Below are 17355 nucleotides of genomic sequence, written 5' to 3' on the forward strand. Positions count from 1 at the left end.
TTTTTGCAGCCATAATTTCTCTGTTGGCTGACCTCCATAATTTCTCTGTTGTTTGAGCCACTAAGCTAATGGTGAAAAAGCTATTTTAATTGTTTAATTCTTCAAATTAATAAAACTTATGTGTTTAGTTTTTTATTAAAGATAAAAAATATATTTTTTGTTCAATATAAAGAGTAAATTTCAAATAAAAAGTTAAAATTGGAATGTTTCTTCATCGGACAATGATACTTTAACACACTTTTTTTGACCCACTTTTAACCCATCACTTTAATCATCATTAGATCATCACATCACTAAAAAGTATCAAAATAGATTATCTAACGGTGATTACAATACTAGATTAAAAATAGGTCAAAAAAGATAGGTTAAAATATCATTTTCCTTTTTGGTATATCTTAAAATTCTTTAGCTATCTTTCACTCAACTTAGACCGTAAAATATCAAAAAAGTAATTCCAAAATTAATTAAAAGGGAGAATTTTATAAGGGTTTAGGAAGTTGAGCTCTTAAAAAATGTGGGTAATGTACCACATGTTGAAGCAATGAATTTAATGGATTACTAGTATCAATTTTTATTGATTTACATATTGATCACTTATCAAACCATGCAACCTCCAATAATGAACCACCCCTATTAATTTCACGGTGGAAAATTGAATAAAATTAATTGTTTGTAGAGTTACTTAAAATTTGAAAAAATAATATAGATTCCAAGATATGATGATGGGAACCTTATTAGTGCAGAAGAATATATTCAGCAATTACATGATTAATCCTCAAATGAGCACACCACAAATAAAGTTGCGTTACTTTTAAGCCAGGAAATTGATCTTGAGCATGACACAAACCATTTGTTAATTGAAATTGGAGCATAATCAGATACTGAGATACATGTCACAGTAATTGGAATTTGTTGTCAGAGTCTAGCTATGATAAGATATGAACTGAGTTACTGTATCTAACATGTTCAATTTCTATCAATGAAAAGAAGTTAATCGGAAGCTAATTGCTTAATTAAACGTAGTTATCATTTGGTGCTTCTTTCTCTCTTTTGACTCTCATCCTAATTGTAAGATATTTGTCTTAATCTCAGAAAAAATGACAATAAAAAACAGTAAATAACTAACAGAAATCACAATAAATATATATCATCTACAAGAAGTCAACTTTATTTAGAGACTAAATCAGATTACAAGTATCTGAATTTATGTTTGTAAGTTAAGAATAACATTGGATAAACTCTTTTTAAAGAAGTTTATTCATATATACATTCTTCTGTAATGAGGTACTGTACAAAGGAATAGTGTAGTAGTTACTTTTAATAGATCATTCTTATGTCTGATAATTATGACTATATCTTAGGACACTTTCTTCCTGCACTCTATCAAATTTGTAACTGTTTCTCATCATTTCATATTTTATTTTCCAGAACGCACTAATTCCGGAAACATTTTTCCGGAAGACACTCACTACTCTTATTCCAGATAATATTTTCCAAAACTAATTTAGTGTGCTATGAAAAATTAAATCCAGAATGATGGAATGCGATGAGAAATTTGATAGAGTGTTGGAGGAAACTGCCATATAATAGTCCCTATTGGTTTGGTAACATAATATCAAGATTTGACCAAATTTGAGCTATGTTCCCACAGTTTCCTTCCGAGCTCTGGATCAACTGCTTCTGAACTTGCTTCGGCTAAGTTACTATCCGCAAAGTAACGGCCACTCAACCCTTTTAACTGTGGATGCAATGCAACGTAACATGTAGTTGCTGCTCCCTATGTTCAAAGCAAATAAGTATATTAGGTGATAAAAACATGTCTCAACAAAGATTTTCAGAAGTGATAACAAAATCCAGTTTCCCTCTCTTTTTCTTTTCATATAAAGTATCATACATTCAAATTTCCACCACCTTTAATTATAATTTCATGCAAGTAATGATAGTTTATCTCAGTGTGATAAGGCTTTATTGATGTTGTGTTTCAAATATGCAATAAGTTTACCTGCTGGATATTTTTCATCACATATTTACCAAGTAGACCAACAAACACTGCATAAAAGTATGAGCAAGCTGTCAATATAACAAGCTAAATTCACTTACATCTTTAGGAATGTTTTTATAATCTTGGACTAATCAGAAAGTAAAAATATATGGACCAGAATGTAATATAACATGCATAATCAATGACAGATGTAGTTTTTCACGTACAAATATGTTTTCAAAAATAAAATAAAACACCAAAGTAAAAAGGAATTACCATCTATTAAACTGTGATGACGAAATAGACTGGTGGCAATTGGTCCTGGGCTAATTGAGTTTGCAGTTATATTTGTGCCCTCTTCCTGCTACAAGTAAACATCAAGTAGCATGGTGACTGTTCTGTTCTATGTTGCTTTAACCTTTTCATAATGATGATATTTCCAGAAATAGGAAAATGATTTTTCAAAATAACAGAAACAGGTGCAACTTGTGATTGGAAAAACCTCATAGATGAGCTAAATGGTAGCAGTAGGTGAATATGATTCAATACGAATCTAAACAAATATGCTCATGGATATACATGAATTATTTGATATCTGAGTAAACTATGTAGCCCTGAGCATTAAAAATACACTGATGTTGATATAGTATAATTCTTTTTAATATATTTTAAAACATCAGAATAAATGTCAAATCAATATATTTTGAAGGTACAATAAAGATACAACACCACAAATCTAATAGAGAATCCAAATTCGTAAATAAACAGAATAATACACACAGAAACACAATCAATAACATCAATTAAGTTGGTCACCTTAAGCCGTCTGGCAAGCTCATTGGCATGCAAAACATTGGCAAGCTTTGACTGCCCATATGCAGAGAAACTGTTATACCTGCACATTGATAAGAAAATGAAAAATATTGATCAGTACTAAACTGTAAACAGTACTAAACTTTATGTCATTAAACATATTGTTACCCTGATTCATCATTAATTTTATCAAATCTAATCCCTTCAGGATATGATAATTTATGACGTCTTGATGAGACATTCACGATCCTTCCTTCCTTCCTTTGTTCAATAGCAGTCTGTTTCATTGTTTCAAGCAATAAGTTTGTCAAAAGAAAATGACCTGCAAAGGGAACCTTATATCTCAAATTCCCTAGGAAAGGGACAAGGTAATATTCCTGTAGAAAACTCAATACTATATACTACTATATATAAATAATTTAAAGTGCAAAAAAAAAATTGAAATTGATAAATTTACAAATTCATAAATCTAAATTATGAAATGGAGAGATATGGAAGTATACTCATTATTTGTGTGTGTATTGTGTTCAGACAGTTTAAGATGAAATTCTAACCTACATGGTTTGTTGCAAATTGTAGTTCTATATTGTCTTTGGAAAGCCTGAATGGTGTTGCCATGATTCCTGCATTATTACTTTGAACAGAAACAAATAACTTTCAGTGTATACATAAAGCTTATCTTGAAATTTACCATCTAGCATTCTTCAAGCAAACAGCATTTTGATGAACGATTAAAGTCACAGAGAACACCAAAACTTCCATTCATATTAAAGTAGTAACATACACAAGTATATTCAGAGGAAGACCACAAGATTTGAATTGTGCTGCAAATTTCCTAACTGATTCCATTGAACTAAGGTCCAGCTCCATCATGTCAATTTTTGCAGATGGGTTATCTCTTTGAATCGTTTCCTTGATCTCCCCACCAGCTGCCAGATTTCTGATCCCCATAACAATATGAACACCGCGTAATGCAAGCACGCGTGTAGTTTCAGCACCAATACCACTACTTGCCCCTGCAACAACATGTATCACACAATGATAACAAGTCTCTTGCATCATAAAAACACAGAAAAAGACACACATTACATAAATTGAGCATCCACAGCACTTTATTCACAAATTTTCACAATATCAAGGATTCTGACAAAACCGCGCAATGATTCTGATAGAACCACCACTGCAACCGCAATTTAAAACGTTGTTGGGAAGACATAGAAGCATAATTCTCCAACAATCATTAAATAATACAAGCATGTCTCAAGCATAATCATCAAGACAATAAACGTATATCATTTCTTCTTCTTCTTCTTCTTCCTCTCTGTTCCACTTCAACAAAACAGAAATCCCAACCAAAAAGGTTGAAAGTTGGAAACATTTTAGTTGAAAACAAATATACCCATTTAAATAAAGTTTAAATTTTTAAAAGGGCAAACTTAAATCCCATGAGTAAATTAAGGAAAAACAGAACAAATAAAGGAAACCCATTTCCATTTTTGATTCACAATTAACCTGTAACAATGGCAGTGAGATCAGTGGCATCAATTCCCTGAGTAACTTCCTCAGCAGTAGAAGAAGCTGAGAATCCTGAAGGTCCTTTTCTTCCCAACCACCACATTTTTTCTCTTATCCTTGTCCAAAGTGAAGCTCACACATTAGTATTGTGCTGCGTTTCACTTTAATTTCTGGCTTCAATGGAAATCCCACTTCGCAAAATCGTGTTCATTTTATTTATTTTGATTTTGACGACCAAGAACAAAATAATAAACGCTTTAAGGAGTAAAATATTTTTTTTACTATTAGATTTTAATAAATTTCTTTTATATATTTAGATTCACATTTTTTAATAATTTTTTATTTTTATTTTTTTACTTTTAATATTTTAAAATTATTTAAAATATCACACTTCATGTTACAAGAGAAAGTTATTAAAATTTAATAATCAAAAATTACAAAGTTAAATATTTTATATTTTCTTAAAAACTATCGTGTTTCTGAAGAAAATATGACATACTCAAATGAGATTTATGACTAAGGTTTAATTTATCTTTTTGCAGCATATTTTTCGACCTTTTTGTGAATTTTGTTACAAATTATGAAATTTACATATTTTACTATTTAGTTTTTAAAATGTTATGCTATGAATTGAATAATTGTTAAATGTGTATGAACTTTTCAGTTTCTTGAAAATTAGTAAATTAATAATAGGTTCTTGAAAGTTTTATTTGTTCCATGCATTGACGTTTAACCGAGTGAATGGTAGTTTATAAATATAAAATTGAAGTGATTAGTTATTTTTGTTTTAATTTTTTTTAATAATTTGTGTCTCTCCTCCTCCATCAAATATATTAGCTTAATGCTTCTTGCTTAAAATTGTCTTGTAAAACATTAAAACAAATGTGTTAGTTGTACTTTTACATATTTGACTACTAAATCAAATATATTATTCATTAAATTGCCAATATCTCACACATTAAAAAGCTTGATTAATCATTTAATTATTTTCTTATTTTTCTTGACTATCCATTTTTTTCATCCACTTTTTTTCTTTTTTTTTTCTTTCATTTTCTTTTTTCCTCTTCCTCCATCTTATAGTGCAATCGATAAGTGGTAAGCGTATAATTATTTGAGGTGTCATAAATAATTTACTTGGATGATAAACAATTGTGAACTTTCTAAATTATTTAGTATGTAAATAAATTTACTTAAGTGAGGGAGATGAAACACAAAAAGTATGTGTTAGTGTGAAACTTAGCATTGCAAACAAAGAATTGAAAAAAAAATAAAATTAAAGGTTCACATGACTGCACAAAATATTACCATAACTTTCTTGATTTAGTTATGATTTGTAAGAACAAAACACTCCACAAAACACTAAATAAATCAAAATTTAAGCTTGAAAAATAGCACTCAAAAAATAGAAACAGCAAACATTGTTGAGATTTTTATATACCTAAAAGGTATTCCATATATAAATTGATCATTGTGACCTTGAATTTTGGTTTGTCAAGTTTACGCTAAAATCCCAGAGCTTCTTGGCCAAATCCATGTCCCTTCCGTGCGAGGATGTTTCTGAAACATTATTATCGACAAAATAACTGCCACTGATTCCACTCACTTCTGGGTGCAATGCTAAATAGCATGTTGTTGAAGCTCCCTGTAATAAATCATACATACATCTTCTTTTATTCATTTCAATTTTTAATCTTGAAATTATATATATCTTTTTAATCACTTAATAAACTAAAATATTATTTTTGTTAAATGTAAAATAAATGACGAATACTTAGTGTAAAGACAAAGGTAAAAATATATTTAAAAACCTTACCTGCTGCACATTTTTCACAAAAAATCCTGCTACCAAATGGATTACAAATGGCCCTATCAGATTCCACGCACCTGCATAAACCGTACAGTACATAATTATAATGTCATTAAATTGATACCGGGTAAAGTAAAATTAATGTAAGAACATAATTATAATATTTATATCACATATTATATACTAGCGACCAAGACAAAATATAATTAATAAATAAAGTGACTAATTTCTAAAAATATTTTTTTAGTTATAAAATTGATCGCTATTTAAATTTTTTTAGTGAAAGACGTTCCAAGGAATTTTTTTTTTGTCAAGATTGAATTTATTATGTTTATGTAGAAGAACTGATCTATTTCACACCCTCACTATTTCTTTCCAAGCAATATTCATGTACCCAATAATATATATAGGAATATAACACAAACAACTAATTTAATGGTCTAGTAATTTAAATAATGTTATTTACATTATTTTCATGTAAACCTAAAAATTTACACAAATGTATGTGTGGATTACCTGTGAGTAGAGGACTCTGAAGGTATATATTGGTGAAAGTGGCTCCTGGATGGAGAGAATTAGCAGTAATATCCACTCCATCTTCCTGATCAATTGCAAAATCGAACAAGTGCTACTATTATAGATTTTATCTAATTTCATGTTTATTTCGTTTTTTTTTTATATATAGTGCAATAATGTATAGCATTCTATTTGATAAAAAAAAATCATGTTTAATTTAAGGATGTCAAAGTGGATCAAGCCTGTCGGACTGGCCCACAAAAAAAAAATGGGTTGGGTTGGAATTTCCAATCCATCAACCCGTTGTAACCCAGTCCGCCTAACCCGTCAGTTTAGCGGGCCAAAACGGGCCAGTCCGTCCTGATCCGCCAACACTTTTTTTATGTTTAAAATTAAAAATAATTAAAAAATAATACTTTTATATTATATAAATAAATTTATATATATAAATAGATTTATAAACAAAATTTTTCAAAAAGTTAAAAAAAAATAGAAAAACTTGAAAAAAAGAAGAAGAGATGGACCAGCCCACCGTAAGACGAAATAGATTACAATATTCAGTCCATTTATTGGTGACGGGTCAGTCCGACCGACACATTTTTGGCGCGCCACAGGTGGGTCGGGCCAAAACGGCCGTCCCTGGTTTCATTATGGTTTAAAAAATTTATTAATCAAGTGTGAACATTTAAATAATTTATAACTCACTATGGCACAACCTTGAGACGTCTTGCAAGTTCATTGACATGTAAAATATTAGCAAGCTTTGATTGTCCATATGCACGCCAACTGCTGTAACTATACACAAAGAAACAAAATTAATTACGCAAAACATCTTTGCACTTATATTAGTGAATTGATTCGCTTAATGTTTTATTGTTTTAATTTGTTTTATATATTTAACTCTGCAATCAATGTGAATTCACTTTATTAATTCTTTTAAGTGTTCACCTGTAATGCACAAATATTATTATAAATATATTAGTTAAAAATTAAAATATTAACATACATAACTTAACAAACAAATAAATCAAACATTTAAATTATTCAAATATTATTAAACAAAATTTTATCTAAATTATTCAAATATTATTAAACAAAATTTTAGTATTTAAAATACTTAAATTGTTAACCTATATAATTAGAAGTGATATAAAAAATGATAAAAAAGACTAATAAAAGAATTATTTTTAATAAGTTAAAAGTCAATTAACTTTTAATCTAACTCAAATTTATTTAACTCACAAATTAAATTGGTCAAGAAATTCATTTTGACCCACGTTTAATTTTTTTTTTTAATCTAACCCAATTTAAATGTGTGATGAGTCGAATTGTCTTAATGTCTGTGAGGATTAATACAAAGAAAAATATTCATGAATACAAAAAAATCTATTACCACCTAATATACACTTACAAAAAGAATTTTTTTTTATAAATTATACGTAACGGATATTATTAGTTTTGATATAAAAAAAAGGTCAAGATGTATATATATTTACCTCTGAACCATTAATGAGTTTCATGGTAATCGATCAACTATATCAGTTTATAGTACATATTAAGTTGTTAACAGGTCACAGTCAATCAGAGTGTAAAATTAAATTTTCGTAACGCTTTTTAACTTTGGAGAACGTGACATGCATTGAGTTGAAGCAAACCCTTTTGTCCTTGTTTAGTTCTCCAAATTCCAAAGTGAGAAAAATAAAAGCAGAATGGACCTGCATGAATGCTCTGTTTCTTAAAGAAAAAACTATATAACTACTTCTCTCCTCTTTATTCACAACTTCATTTGATCAAGTCACTAACCAAATTAAGTGTGTTCCGGTATTTAGTTTCGAAATATTTTCATAAATTTTTTTGTTCTGTTTTATTGAATTTCAAACGCAGATTGTTTTTGAACTAAAATTATAAAACTTTTTCATTAAATGAGATTTTCAGTTTGTGAACACAAAGTTTTTATCTCACAATTTGTTGGAAGTCTCGTATCTACCAGAGATAAGGTCATTTCATAGTATATAGGTGAGATGCAAATCTCATCTTATAAGTTGGTTTTGTGAAATTGAGTTAGGTTTAAAACCCACTTCTAACATGGTATCAGAGTCAAATTAGAATTGTAACATCAGACCGCTAATGGAGCATCCATTTCTAAACACACCCACGAAATGTATATACCTCGGTACGAGAGGATGTGTTATAATATGAGTTAGGCTTAAAATCGCTTGAATTTATTGTAGCAACTAAAGTCGTATAATTGTGTTTAAATGAAGTCGTATTTTTTCTTAAACATCACTTACCTACTTTTGTAAATATTTTTGAATATGTTCATTTTAGTGATTTTTCTACGAAATTGCATGAGAACCGTGAAAAAACACGTGAGGCTTACAAACCCTACAGTGTAAAAATTCGACTAGCATAGATTGGAAGTAGTTGGTACCTCGATGGATCGTTAATTTTGTCGAAAAGGATTCCTTGAGGATACGTAAATCGATGACCCATTGAGGAGACATTAATAATTCTTCCTTGTATCTTACTTTCTCTTGTTGTTTTCTTCATATTATCCAACAACAGATTTGTTAGAAGAAAATGACCTGTCAAATTATGTTCCACAAAATGCAAACAATGAGATTATATTTTTGCACAATTTCTCTAAATTTATAGAAATAACAAAGTTTATTTGACAACCCAGTGAATAATGTATTGAAATTTAGATAAATTGAGAATATATACCTAAATAATTTATAGCAAATTGAAGTTCAATGTTATCCTCGGATAGCATGAAAGGGGGTGCACAAATCCCTGCATTGTTTCTTAGAATTTAAAAAGAAAAAAAGAATTAGAAAGAATGATTTATTACGTAGTGAAATAGTAAATTAGAAAGTTGAATGCTTACATCAAAATATTCAATGGAAGAGAAGTTGAATTAAACTCATCTGCAAAATGATGAACAGAGGCCATGGAACTTAGGTCTAACTTCATCACATCAACTTTAGCAGTGGGAATTTGCTTAAGAATCGATTCCTTCACATTATATGCATCAATCATTTCAATCACTCCCATAATCACATGAACACCACGCAATGCAAGAACTCGTGCTGTCTCTGCACCAATACCACTTGATGCACCTATTGTTCTTTCAACAACAACAACTTCAATCAAAATTTCTATGCATATGTAGCAAACAAACAAAAATAAATCAGATAATATAATTTTTATTTCGTCATTCTTTTCTTTACGTTTGAGCATTATGAAAGACAGAAAAAGATTGAGAAAGAGATAATTGTGACCTGTGACAATTGCAGTAAGACCAGTGGCATCTATTCCAAGAGTAACTTCTTCTGCAGTGGAAGATGATGAAAACCCAGAATCTCCTTTTCTGCTGTATGCCCACATCTTCTCTTTTTCTGTCTCAGATTCTCAACTCAATTATTCTGAATATCAGTTCCAGAAAGCTGCTATTAGTTGCTGATATATAAATATATGTGAGTTGGTGCACAGACAGGAAATCATAAATGACATACACACGTTAGATAAAGTTTTGATATATAATAGATAGACAGAATAAATAGAATTTAAGTATAATTCAACTTTATAAACTCAAATCGTAAAGTAAAATTTACATTCATATATCTATTGTAAATTAATCTTATATATCTAGTGGACAGACTTCCAACACATTCTTTAATACCGAGACAAATATATTTCGTGTGAGACTAAATATACAATTATAAATAATCTAACCAAAATAATAGAAATTAAAAGTAACATAACATGATTCTGAATAGAATAACTTTATTCATTTGTTTGAAAAGTAAAAAGTAGGTAACTAGCCTTAAAAATAAATATATGTATTGATCATGAATCTCAACCGTTGAGAATTATAAATTGACATATTAAGAATTTATAGAATTGTCTTATACCAAAAATTATTATTTCTCTCAAAATTACAAATCAAATATAATTTAAAATATGGTTTTGTTAAGTAGATATTAAATTTATTATAATCTTACAAAATTGATTTATAAGATAAAAATTTATATAACAACTTTTTTATGTGTAATAAATCGATGTTATTTTTAGTTGATATGTAACTTCCACCACTATTGTTTTTAAATTTCAGTTTTGTTTTTTTATGGTGTAGAAGTAGATACACCGAAACTACGTGGAAGAAAAAGAAATAATAATAGAGAAAAATTGAGTAGGTTGAAGAAGAAAGGTGATATGAGCAGGAAACTTCTTTAAACACAATGAAACAAGCAGAGAACCGCACAACAAACCTTAAAATAATTAGGAAAAATGGAGAACCTTGGAAGTTGGTAGAACAGAAAACACTAGCAGACCTTGGATCTGCGAAGTGAAGCTTGGTTCTTCTCTATGCTTTTCAGCTGTTGAATCTGAACTGCATAAGTTTCTAGACTAATATATAGGTTTCATTTCTCTTCCAACATAAACACTAAAATAATACAAAAACAAGAGCAACATATTCAGTAATAACATAAAATATTTATCACACCAATTTCTCAGACCAGTCCTCGTTCAACCGAACATTTTAAATGTTTACCTGAGTGTTACAAATATGAAAAACATGGACAACTATTAAGGTTATTGGGTAGGAGTTGACATACCTTGACCGTTTGAGAATAGATGATTCGGTTACCTCTCTCTCTGTATAAAAGGAATTTGTTATAAAAACACAAGAAAATTCAGAACAAACGAAGAAGAAAAAGATTGATAAAGATTTGCAGGTGAAAAGGTTTTAATATTGAGGATGTGATACGTTATCCTCTTCCAAATTTATTATATTATCTTTCAACAACCATCTTTATTTAATAACTTAAATTTATATTTCAATTAAACAATTTCATTTGATATATTATTATAGAGACAACAAATGGAGGTAAGAGAATATGTGGGTTGTTAAAATAACTTTTTTTTTACATAGTGAAAGTTGCTATCAAAAGGAAAAAGTTGTTCAAAGGTTGAGAAAGGTGACTCAATTTGTTAAGCAACTATCTTTTTATTTAAAAAGAGTGAGAGACAATTGGTAGTCATTATAATATATATATATATATATATATATATATATATATATATATATATATAAGGAAATTATAATGAAAATTGTAGAAAATTAATAACAAACAAAGAAGAAAAAAAAAGATTGAAAAGGACTTGGAGGTGAAGACCTTATTAGGTATTGAAAGGTTATAACTTAAAAAAATGTATTCAAAGGAATGAGAAAGGGTGCAAAATAGAGGGTGTGAATAACAAATTTAACTTGTAGTTATAAGTTAAGTGTTAATAAATAAAGTTCTAATTTATAATTAAACTAATTTATTTGTTTAGTAGTTTGCATTTTATAAGTTTTGAAATTCTTAAAGTTATTTTGATATATTTATTAAAAATGTTTTTGTGCTAGTCAAACTAGTTTATATAAATTGTTTAAAAGAAAACGTAGGAGACTTTTGGTACGCGTTTAAGGTTTTTGCTTAAAAAACATACTATGGGCAGTGCTTAACGTGAAAAATTAAGACTCCAAATTATTCATTTTAATTTTCATATTTATTTTATTGAATTTTACTTTTAACTAGTATTTTAATCTTTCTATTACATGATAAATATTTTTTATAAAATTATAATTTTCATAAATAAATAGTTTTACATTTGTAAATTATACTATATAATTAATATTTATAATCAATATTTTAAAAATTTTATAAACCATATATTATAAAATATTAAAATTTGTACAAGTCTTTTGAAATTTTATCTACATAAAGCTAGATTCAACATATTGAATTTCACCAGCTGAAAAAATAACTAGAGAAGAATGCACTAGTGCAGAAATTGATTTTTACCTCGCTTTATATGTCTCGGTTGTTCAGGAACCAAAGCATATAATGGCGCGGTGACATTTTTGCAATTTCAGACAACTTTTATGTCTTGGTTCAGCCTAACCCGAAGCAAAAGAGAGATATATGCTTCGGTTCGCCAAAAACCGGTGCCAAAGGAGGCTCATATGCTTCGGTTACACAGACCCGAAGCCAAAAATCCACTAGCTGTTACCTCTTTGGCCTCGGGTGGGTCTGAATCGATGCCAAATAGGGCTATATGCCTCGGTTCAATTAATAACCGAGGTCATATGGTTTAATTAGGGCACCAAATTCGCGAGCCCCCCTTCTCTTCTTCTTCCCCGCGCCCCCTATCTGCAACAATACCCTTTCTCTTCTCCCTCTGGCATGACTGTTCCATGGCTCGTTGACGCTGTTGTTGCAGGTTGTGTGTCGCGGCGCAATGAAGCTATGCGTGAGCGTTAATGGTGCAGATCAGTGTTGGAGCGTTGCGGAGAATGCATCTTGCTCTCGCTGCTGCAATGGAGGTGTTGGTCGTAGTTACAGATCTGCGTAGCGTTGAGGATCGTTCGAATCTGGCTCGCGTACAGGCAGTGGATTTGTGTTGATGGTGAACGTTGCAGGTGTTGCCTTGGTGGTTGCAGGTCCAGACAGTGTTGTTGCTGTTGCGGAACGCAGGCTGCTGTTGCGGTGCCGGAACTCGCGGTCACGGTGGTGCTGCTGAGCGTGACGTAGTGGCTTCCATGGAGGTTGGCCGTGGTTATGGTTCGTTGCAGGTGGCTGACAGCGACATATGCAGATCTGGTTCGCTCATGGCGAGGAAGATGGTGGTGGCTGCTGCGTTTCGTCGACGACGTGTTACGGAACACTATGGCTCCGGTTCATTTAGAACCGAGGCATAAAAGGAACTTTATGGCTTCGGGTAACGACCGAGGCCAAAAGGAGTGCCTTTAGGTCTCGTCCCAATATGCCTCGGTTCCAGACCCGAGGCAAAATAAGAAAAATAACTGGGGCAAAAAGTCCTTACTGCACTAGTGATGAATTGATTTAAAATTGCATGACTAAAAACTACTATTGCCAAAATTATTTCTTAAATTATTTAGCATTAAATTTTAAGATATAATCTCAATAATATTTTAGGTAACAAATAAAGTACAAAATAATAAGAGAAAAAAAGAAGAAAATAAATAATACAAAATTTAAACTCACTCGCTTACCTTAATTCCTTAATTCTATATATATAGTTTAATCCAATCAATGTGAAATGAATAGTTTCCCTATTTTTTCACAAATAATGTACATCACACTTCAGAATACCAAGTTTCTTAAAAATCTATCAAAAAGTACTATTAAGTATTTTTTTTTTTATCAGCAGTAAGTACTACTAAATGTAGAAACCTACACCAACAAATAAAATGTAGATATTGAAACCAAATCAATGAAATGAGAAAATAAATTAGAAAGATATTTTTTTTAACCTGTAAGTGGAAAAGGAAAAATTCTCCTGAAGGGCTTGTGAATGCAACTTATTTCAAGAACACTTACTCATGTGGTGAAATCCAAAATATATTTTTGATGAATAAATTAATCTTTAACCTTTTTTTAGTTAGTCTATGTTATGGTTCTTTAATCAATTAAATAGTTCTACATAAATTTTCAAAATAATTTTAAAAAATCGTAAGTGTTTATGAAGAAAGTAGATATATATTTCAAATTAGTTTAGCATAACGTTGATAATTTTCTTTTGGTGAAAAAATATAATATATCAAGAAATATAAGAGTTCGTTACTAATTTATAATACAAAATACATTAGAAGAAACCATTAGCAGCGTTGATACCGATATGCCGGCTATAGTGTTAAATAAATGTAATTTCTTTTTGTATTTAAGTGTTTAATAATACCGATATGCCGGCTATAGTGTTGGTAAGTAAATATAATTTCTTTTTGTATTTAAGTGTTTATATTTATATAGACAGTTAAAGTTTTTAAATTTTAAAATAAAACTATTATAATTTATAAAGGAAAGTTCAGGTATCTCCCCACTGTGTTACAAAATAATGAATGGTGGCCATAATTAATGAGAAACAAGGTTATGTGGGAAACTTCTTTGGTTTGTCTTTGAGTGAATGTACATGCCATCTACCATATTAATGCGATAATGTACAATTAACACCTAAAGCGTTTTAAAAATATTATTCAAGAAACATAAAAAAATACATTTTTATATATTTTTATATGATTTTAATTCCTCTTATTGTAGTGCTTCTTTCTTCTCTCTTTTGTCATTTTCTTTTTCTTTCTCTCATAAAATTTCACTATCCCATCTCTCTGGTCTCATCATATCTCATATTTATCATCGTACTTCAAAATAATTTCAGATTTTCAAATAAAATAAGTTTATATTTATTCGATTTTTTTATGATATTGTAATCGATCTCTATAACACTCCAATTAAATAATTACTTTAATTAAATAACATGTCACACAGATAATATAGAAAACGAGTCTTGGAGTATAAACAACACTACTCCTTACAATATCTAAAAATACTTAGAAGAATCTAAAGCATATCAAGATGCCAATACATAACAAAGTACAAGGATTGACAGTAAACGATTAATACTAAAACAAGGTGATACAAGGGCCATGACCCTAAATAAAACTCGAAGAAACGGAGACCATAGAGAAGCTAAGCAGCGAAATCATCATTTCCCTGTTGATCACGAGTAGCTCTCGTATCTGCTCACATCAATAAATTGATGATCATTGCAAAAAGAGAAGAACCACACACATAACAATCAATCAAGCAAAAAGGGTAAGCTAGAGTAGAAAATGATATATCATACAACTACATACAATTTTATGGTTCAAGATGCATAAGCCAACCAATCATGTTATGACTTGCAAACAATACACTAAGACTCAGACAAGACTCATCCGGATACATATAATTAGTCGGATTCAACGGATGCTTGCACTTGTGGTGGCTTTCACTGCTCTACCGAGCTAATTGTTCCAATGTCTCAACCTCCACACACAAGGTTAGCCCCTAATGGGTTTCAGGCCTCTTGCTACTCTCACCACTCGAGTCAGTACGCTCTACGTGAGACTAAGTGACTCTTTAGAGCGTCAGGATGCAATCCTTACCTTGAATCCTTACTAAATTATATAGATGGGGCACCACCATGAACTTCCACTAACAGGGGTCATGGAATTATGTCTCGACCAACTGAGACACCACCATGAGGTTTCACCTAGAGACTCATGGAATTACGCCCTAAACAATGAGGCACCACCATGAAACTATCGTGGAATTACGTCCTAACCACACACAAATCATGCTTCACCAACCAAATAGGTACTTATCATGCATAACAATCTCATGCCAAACTTTATAACCAACCTTCATTCATATTCCATATTAAAACCATACCAAACTCATCATATTCGATCCATGAACCAATTCCATACATTCACATCACTCATTCCATGCTTTTAACATATTAATTCACCCAAACATGTGGCAAACATACAAGGACAGAGAAGAAAACAGAAACTGATGCATTCTCGCCCAACTTCTCGCTCAAGCAGAAGGGTCTCGCTCAGGCGAGAGTGTTCTCTCGCTCAGGCGAGCTCCCTCCGCCTAGGCGAGAGCTCGAAGAGGGAACAATGGTGTTGTCACGTTCTCTCGCTTAGGCGAGACCTCCTCGCCTAAGCGAGATGGCTTATCGCTCAAGACTGGAGCTCGTCGCCTGAGCGACAGCTCGCGCAACATCTGGGAGGGTTTTCTGACACTCTCGCTTAGGTGAGCTCTACTCGCTTGGGCGAGGTTATCAGACTTCCTCCACTATTCACGCATACAACAACCAAAAACTCATACAAACAACACCCAATACATTATCATACTATCGTAAACACAACACAAACATCAGAATCACCGAACGAAACTAAAAATGGACCAAAAAGATAAAAATGGGTGAAACCTTAGCTTCCCTTACCTGGAAAGAGCTAGCAAACTACTTCGACACCTAAGCCCACATAACAGCTCCAAGAGCAGATTTAAGAGGTGGAAATAGTGACCCAGATGGAAAAACAAGGTTAAACTCATGAATCTTTATTGGTCCACGAAAAATAGAGTTTAAGGGAAAAGTATAAAGGCTAGAGGTCAACTTACATGGAGAAGAAACGAGATTGAGCTAGCTTGAAGTGAACTAAGGACCAAACCTTAACAGAGCTTCTGTTGAGGGGAAAGAAGAGAGTAAGGTGGTTGTCTTTTTTTTTTTTTGCAAAGTGGTAGAAATGAGAGGGGTTAGGCTGCCTTAAGGGCTTTGGACACCCTATGGGCCAACTGATTTGAGGCAACCCTTAAACATAAGGGCAGAAAAATAATGGGCCTTACAATCTTGGTCAAAGAAAATAATCTTTTCAATTTGTTTCATTCATATTAAAATTTTGTTAAATTTAAATATCTTACTCTAGATCCCTAAATATTAAAATAGTTATTGCTCAAATTTTGAAAATTGCTGTCAAGACAAGTATAAGTTTTCCGGTTTATAATAGTATTCTAGAATAGAATATTTATATATGGAAGTGACGAAGTCACTATATGTTGATTTTATGTAAGTTTTGTGTTTGATTGAATTATGGTATATTGAATAATGAAAAGTCCAAATATTTTAAGTGAGGTAGCAAAAAACTACATACTATTAGACATTACAAAAAAATCTCGTATTATCGATGGTCATAATTCGTAAAAAACAAGTGAAATCTATTGATAATTTGTAATTTTCGACAGAATATGGATGGAACGACATATGTTGGTAATTTACTTGTTTGTAAAATTTATCGACAAATATATGAAATCCATCGGTAATT

At 30.8% G+C, this 17355-nt stretch overlaps 2 protein-coding genes across 10 annotated transcripts; both read right to left on the reverse strand.

Annotated features, from left to right (window-relative positions):
* Nucleotides 1–1537: 1537 nt before the first annotated feature.
* LOC114181465 (short-chain dehydrogenase TIC 32, chloroplastic-like) lies at nt 1538–4510 on the reverse strand. Of its 3 annotated transcripts, none has more exons than XM_028067932.1 (8): nt 4307–4510; nt 3579–3810; nt 3353–3428; nt 2963–3072; nt 2798–2876; nt 2258–2345; nt 2003–2049; nt 1538–1777 (listed from the first exon to the last, which is right to left on the reverse strand). In XM_028067932.1, exons 1-8 carry the CDS (start codon nt 4410–4412, stop codon nt 1616–1618), a joined length of 900 nt encoding a protein of 299 aa, XP_027923733.1. In that variant the 5' UTR covers nt 4413–4510; the 3' UTR covers nt 1538–1615. The 3 variants fall into 3 exon arrangements, with proteins under 3 accessions (XP_027923733.1, XP_027923732.1, XP_027923731.1); XM_028067931.1 differs by having other exon boundaries at nt 2258–2342; nt 2963–3116; nt 3349–3428; XM_028067930.1 differs by having other exon boundaries at nt 2963–3116; nt 3349–3428.
* Nucleotides 4511–5599: 1089 nt separating this feature from the next.
* LOC114181386 (short-chain dehydrogenase TIC 32, chloroplastic-like) lies at nt 5600–11402 on the reverse strand. 7 transcript variants are annotated; one of them, XM_028067829.1, is made up of 10 exons: nt 11252–11402; nt 10932–11079; nt 9914–10057; nt 9520–9751; nt 9357–9436; nt 9064–9217; nt 7349–7427; nt 6633–6717; nt 6123–6193; nt 5600–5951 (listed from the first exon to the last, which is right to left on the reverse strand). In XM_028067829.1, the coding sequence occupies exons 3-10, from the start codon at nt 10017–10019 to the stop codon at nt 5775–5777; spliced, it is 984 nt and encodes a 327-aa protein (XP_027923630.1). In that variant the 5' UTR covers nt 10020–10057; nt 10932–11079; nt 11252–11402; the 3' UTR covers nt 5600–5774. The 7 variants fall into 7 exon arrangements, with proteins under 7 accessions (XP_027923630.1, XP_027923626.1, XP_027923627.1 ...); XM_028067825.1 differs by having other exon boundaries at nt 10904–11079; XM_028067826.1 differs by having other exon boundaries at nt 10904–11011; nt 11252–11400.
* Nucleotides 11403–17355: the final 5953 nt, after the last annotated feature.

This window comes from Vigna unguiculata, chromosome 4 (genome assembly GCF_004118075.2).
Source record: "Vigna unguiculata cultivar IT97K-499-35 chromosome 4, ASM411807v1, whole genome shotgun sequence".
In the NCBI taxonomy this organism is placed as follows: domain Eukaryota; kingdom Viridiplantae; phylum Streptophyta; class Magnoliopsida; order Fabales; family Fabaceae; genus Vigna; species Vigna unguiculata.

Excerpts from the sequence above, each read along its gene's own strand:
- LOC114181465 (XM_028067930.1), bottom strand. The coding sequence starts at position 4,412 with ATGTGGTGGTTGGGAAGAAAAGGACCTTCAGGATTCTCAGCTTCTTCT. Across the intron at positions 2,877-2,962 it reads AAAATTAATGATGAATCAGG|GTATAACAGTTTCTCTGCAT; the intron begins GTAACAATATGT and ends ATCAATGTGCAG. Across the intron at positions 2,050-2,257 it reads TCATCACAGTTTAATAGATG|TGTTTGTTGGTCTACTTGGT; the intron begins GTAATTCCTTTT and ends ACTTTTATGCAG.
- LOC114181386 (XM_028067829.1), bottom strand. The coding sequence starts at position 10,019 with ATGTGGGCATACAGCAGAAAAGGAGATTCTGGGTTTTCATCATCTTCC. Across the intron at positions 9,437-9,519 it reads CTTCCATTGAATATTTTGAT|AAACAATGCAGGGATTTGTG; the intron begins GTAAGCATTCAA and ends TTAAATTCTAAG. Across the intron at positions 6,718-7,348 it reads AACTTGCAAGACGTCTCAAG|GAAGATGGAGTGGATATTAC; the intron begins GTTGTGCCATAG and ends GCAATTGATCAG.